The sequence below is a fragment of the Macrotis lagotis genome, chromosome 1 (assembly GCF_037893015.1).
Source record: "Macrotis lagotis isolate mMagLag1 chromosome 1, bilby.v1.9.chrom.fasta, whole genome shotgun sequence".
Classification (NCBI taxonomy): domain Eukaryota; kingdom Metazoa; phylum Chordata; class Mammalia; order Peramelemorphia; family Peramelidae; genus Macrotis; species Macrotis lagotis.
In genome coordinates, this window is record NC_133658.1 from 649,307,956 (window position 1) to 649,314,041 (window position 6,086).

The following is a 6,086-nucleotide window of genomic DNA, read 5'->3' on the forward strand; positions in this document are numbered from 1 at the left end:
CTCTCTAAGAGAAACAATATTGATTTCCTTGGGCTCTTGGCCCTTTATTATAATATCTCACATCTGTAAGTGATATATTTATATAGCCACTGAGTATCAACTTGAGACTTCTACTTTAGACACAGACAAGACACATCTCTCACCTAGAAACCTTTAAGATGAAGAGAGCAGATATAATTTTAACTCTCTAGTTTCTCATACAAGATTGTTTTGTCATTTTCTTAACATATATACATTTGTAAGAGGCAGCTAGGTGGCACAGTGGATAAAGTACCAGCCCTGGAGTCAGGAGTACCTGGGTTCAAATCTGGTCTCAGACACTTAATAATTACCTAGCTGTGTGGCCTTGGGCAAGCCACTTAACCCCATTTGCCTTGCCAAAAAAAACCATATATACATTTGTGCATAGGTTCTATTTTCACTTCTCTGGTGTTCTGGCAGATTTATTTCACAACACTTCACAACCACCTAGCCAAAGTACATAGTGAAGCTGACCTAGAAGAGCTACTCAGACTACTGGGGAGTATTATCCTCTCAGTCAAACTCTGGCTATAGTATACCTAGGTGATGATAGATAGATAGATCATCAGAGTATCAGTTGATACTCCAAGTTAATTCCACACCTATATATTTGTGTCACACGCTGGGGAAGAGGGTTAATAATATTAGTTACTATTATTGAAAAATGCTATAATAATAAATATTTGAGGATAATTGTCAGCGATAGTGCTGTAGAAGGCTAAAAGAAATAGGAAGTATTTTGTGAAGGGCTCTGTATGTATGTGTTTTTTCTCTTTGATGGGTACCTTTGTCATTCAGTAAGTTTGAAATAAGCAGGATAGTTGTGCTACTCTTGGGGCTTCTATTGTGCTACTCTGGATGTACTATTCATCTCTCTGCATTCAAATCTAGCCTCAGACATTTACTAATTATGTGACCCTTGGCAAGTCTCTTAACCCTGTTTGCCTCAGGTTTCTCATCTATAAAATGAGCTGGAGAAGGAAATGGCAAACTACTCTAGTATCTTTGGCAAGAAAACCCCAAATAGAATCACAAAGAGTTGTATAAAGGTGAAATGACTTAACAGCAACAAAATAATCCCACTCTCCTTCCTTTCCCAAAATATACATATAATAAGAAAAAATTGTAGAGTCTGATATATAGGTTTCCAAAATTAATTCTCCAAATGCAGGATGGGGAAGATGTAGCTAGATAACAATACATATGAAAACAATCTTTGGGTTTTAGTGGACTTTCAGATCAATGTAAATCAATAGTGTAATATGGCAGCCAAAAATACTAATTTGATCTCAGGCTGAATTAATATAAGGATCATATCCAGAATGAGGGAGATGGTAGCTCTGATCTTATGTTATGCCATAGTGAAACTGTCTGATGAAGAGGATAAGGATAATAAAGAGACTCAAACTATGCACAGAAAAATCATTTGAAAGAACTTGGAATGTTTAATGTCAAGTCAAGAAGAAAAGATTTGATAATAGCTATATTCAAATTGGAATATGGCATGCTTATATTTATTATGTACATTTAAAATTCTGGTCTAAATACCTCCTGTTGTTTAGGATACTTGAACTCAAAACTATTATTACTACAAATGTATTGCTCAAGGATTACAAAAAGATAGACCGAATTATTTTCATTCCTCATAGGGATTACTTAGTAGGGAAAAAATGCTTGGAATCATTTCTCTAAAAAAAACCAGTTGATTTGTTTGTCTTTTTTCCTTCTTTTCTTTTTCTTTTGCCATTTTTCCTAATGCCAGACATTAACATATTTTAATGGTCCCTAAAACTTAAATAAATAAAATAATGCTGTCAAAAATAAATTCTAATCATCCATCAAAGACTAGTTCCAATGCAATTTCTATCTCTTCTATGAAGGTTTATTACAATGTTTTATCCCTAATTCATGTGTCACATATATGAACTGCTCTGTTACTGTATTTTGGCACTTAAATATTTATCGCTTTATGGTAACCTGATTGCTTTTTTATCCAAAAGTTGTTTCTTTCAAAAGACTGTAAGCTGTGACATCTTTGTGTTTGCATAATTCTGGACATGTGAGGTACCTAATAAATCATCCTAGACATGCTCTGAATATTCTAGCATCTTTCTTGTTTTTTATTCTTTTTATTCTTCTATCTCTGTTGTACTGTGCTCAGAAACTGTATGTAGTCAGAATACATTTGTTCTCAGATATATTCCAGCTCTTTCAGAGCAACTTTCTCCTTCTTCTATCAAGTTTTTTGACATTTGGAATACATGAAAAGTTAGGTAGTTAATTTTTGTTAGAGTGACTTTAAAGAGTCCTGTGCAATTAGGTGATGTGATGAAACCTTGTGCATGAGCCTCTGTCATGCACTGTCCCCTATGGTATGAGAGTAGGTATACAAGAAATATTTCCTGGAGGCTAGTTAGTCAGGATTCCTTGTAATGTCTCCCTCTTTCATACCTCTAATATCCCAAAATCAGATTTCTTCACAGGTCACTGATCATATATGACTGTTTTCAAGTCCATTAGACATGGATTTTCTTTCACTACATATACTCATCCTCATGCTAAGAGATAGAGGACAAACCTAATCATTCATGGGAAGGAATTGAGCGGTGCCTTTCTTTTACTTCCCCATGGCCTGATAGAGAAGAGTAGCTATTATTAGCCTGGACAATTCTAAGTTTCAGTCTTATTTTAAGTCTTAGTTCCTAGCTGGAGTGTTGCTTTCAAGGATCTGATAGTTAGGGAGTCCTAGGGAGTCCTTGAGTGAATTTTTATTCTCCAAGTTCAGGTCAAAACTTCAGAAACCTGTTTCTTCAAATTCAGATGGAAACTCACTAAACAGGCTCCTTGGCAGAAGAAAGTGACTCTTTAGTAGATTCATTTTTCCTCATCTCCAGTTCTTTTCTTAGCAAAGTGTCCTTGATCTGCTGTGTTTTCTTTGGAACTACAATGAAAATGAGGGAAACAATTTCCGTGTTTATTTTAGGTCTCTTAGGACCTCTATGTTACTCTATTTGTATAGTTATCCCTTTTTCATTTGGGAAATTTCTCCCAGACTATTGCTCTGCCTTCCTTGGGTCAAAGTTTTCTTAAATCTGACCTTATAGGTGGGGTCAATGAGGCTGCACTTCCCTATGCCCTGCCAACCTCCACAATGCTGACTTCATCTCCTTGTTACGGAGTGTGTAGATGATGGGATTAAGCAGAGGTGTAATGACTGTATAGAAAACAGCCACTACCCCATCCAGTGGCTCTTGGGAGCCAGGTCGCAGATAGATGAAAGTGCAGGGTACATAGTAGACGATGACGACAGTGAGGTGTGCAGCACAGGTAGAGAAGGCATTGCGACGCCCATCAGCAGAGCGGATGCGTAGTATGGCAGCTACAATGTAGCCATAGGAGGTGAGAATAAGCACAAAGCAGGTGAGGGCCAAGAAACCAATGTCCACAAAGGTGACCAATTCATTGATGACAGTGTCAGCACAGGCGAGCCTCAGCATGGCAGGAATGTCACAGAAGAAATAATCGACCTGATTGGGGCCACAGAAGGGTAGACGGAACATGAAGCAAGTCTGGAAGATTGAATGGAGAGAACCACCCAGCCAAGTGCCCAAGGCCAGACAATTACAGACATTTCTGGTCATGATGGTGGCATAATGCAAAGGTTTACAGATGGCGAGGAAACGGTCATAGGCCATGAGAGTATAGAGGAAACATTCAGTGCACCCCAAGAAGTGGAAAGAAAAGAGTTGGATCACACAGCCTCCAAAGGAGATGACCTTGCTGTCCAATAGGAAGCCAGCCAGCATCTTGGGGACAATGGCACAAGATATGGTCATATCCAGAAAAGAAAGGTGGCATAGAAACCAGTACATGGGTCGATGGAGCCGGACATCAACTATTATAGTGAGGATGATTAGCCCATTACCAGAAATAGTGAGGAGGTAGATGGCAAGAAAGACGAGGAAGAGTGGGACACCAAGCTTGGGGTGATAGTGAAGGCCAACCAGGATGAAATGGGTCACAAAGGTTTGGTTGCCACTTTGCATTGCCTTGATGTTAACTCCTGCTGCTAAAGAAACTGGCAAGAAGGAGAATTCAGGACCTCTCCTATTGCATCAAGTCTGATATATACAGTCTATGTATTAAGCAAGAAAGGAGAGATAAGACAGCTTGGGTAATGGCTAGAGTATTAGAGTTGGAGTCAGAAAAGTCTGCATTCAGATACTAATTCAGACATTTACTAGTTATGCAATTTTAGGCCAGTCCCTACTAAACTTCTCTGGGTCTTAGACATCTAGACATCCAGAATGTCTAGAAAATGGGTATCTAATGGGACATGCACTACCCAACAAAAACTTTTCAAAAGCCACATACTGAATTTAACATTTATTTATGACTAAAGATAAACCATACTCCCAGTGAATATAATAATAAAATGTAATAATGCCATTTGAATGGGCTCTGAGGGTCCTATGTGGCCCATGGGTCAAGGGTTGGACACATCTGATCTAGAGTGTCTCGAGGTTGAATTTAAGAATATCTCAATTCTTTTCCACATTTAATTATATGATTCTATAATACTTCAGTGCTCTCTCACTTTCCTACCTTGAACATACTTCCCAGATCTATTAATTACCTCTCTCTGGGCCTAGTCTCACATCTTTAATGCTCCATTGAATATTTTACATTGGATATTTTAGATTCAACATGCCCCAAACTGGACTCATTATCTTCCTCTCCTTCCACTGCCACTAAATCCCTTCTCTCTTTTTAACTTTCCTATTACTATTGAGGTCAGCACCACTCTCCCAGTCACCAACTTGCAAAGTAAGGATCATATTTGACTACTTAGACTCTTTCTCCCTCCATAACCAAGCATTGCCAAGTCCTGCTGATATAGCTCACTATCATGCCTCACATATGTCACTTTCTCTCTTCTGATATTCGCATTCTGACATTACCTTATACCTAGCTATTGTAATAGCCTTCTGTTAAAGTATTTTCCCAACCCAGTTCAATCAATACTCAGCTATCAAATGGATCTTCCTAAAGCATAAATCTAGTAATGTCATCCTGCTCACATTCAATAAACTGCAGTGGCTCCCTGTTGCATCGAATATCAAATATAAAGTCATCTGTTTGGCTTTTAAAAACCTTTGTAACCTTCCTTCCTTCCTCTCACCCAACTCTGCCATCTTTCTAGTTTTCTTACTCCTTATGCTCCTTTTATAGACTTGGCAATGCAGTGATACTGGCATGTTTCTCACAGAAAATATTCCATCTCTTGATTCTCTACATTTCACTAACTGATGCCTATGCATAGAATTCTCTTCCTTCTTGTCTTGCTGTTCTGGCTTCTATGATTCCCTTCATGTTTCAGCTCAAATTCTATCTTCTGCAAAGCATCTTTTCGTCTTTAATGTCAATGCTTTGGAGATTACCTCTGACTCCTTCCATATATAACTTGTTTGTTCATAGTTGTTCATCTTGTTTCCCTTATTATACTGTGAATTTCTTGAGGGCAGGGACTGTTTTTCCATTCTTTGGATCCCTAACTCTCAGTAACTAGCACATAGTAGATACTAAATAAATTCTTGTTGCTTAGACTTAATTAGACAGTATTTTCTGGATCTAAGCTCAGAATCAATCTCAGAGGGAAATTGTTCCATCAGTAAGCTTCACAGATAGTTCCAACAGAGCACCATAGCCCAGCAGGAGGGCAAAGTGTTATATAAACCTTAACTTTCCAGAAACCTTTGGAGAGAGGGCTTGATATAGGTTTCCTTAACTGTAGTTTCAAAATTGAGTCTAAAAAGTCTAGGTCATTTTTTATAAACTGAGTCTTGAAAAGTCTTGGTCATTATTTTATTTATTTTTCAGAAATCTAAGGTTTGGTAGGTATTACCAGAAGACATCTCCCTTTTGGTGCTAAGCATCCCTATATTTAGTCTAGCAGAATAGATCCAGTTGCTAGGGAGGAGGCAGGGTAAAAGACCATTAGCTCATGGTTGAGAAAATAAGCTATTTTTGGCAAAATTCACAGTGAAACCCAAGTTTCCTGATTC

General features: G+C 38.1%; 1 protein-coding gene across 1 annotated transcript; it reads right to left on the minus strand.

Annotated features, from left to right (window-relative positions):
- Window positions 1-3,131: 3,131 nt before the first annotated feature.
- Window positions 3,132-4,166, minus strand: OR10G6 (olfactory receptor family 10 subfamily G member 6). The gene has a single exon (XM_074235699.1). It carries the CDS (start codon window positions 4,065-4,067, stop codon window positions 3,132-3,134), a length of 936 nt encoding a protein of 311 aa, XP_074091800.1. The 5' UTR covers window positions 4,068-4,166.
- Window positions 4,167-6,086: the final 1,920 nt, after the last annotated feature.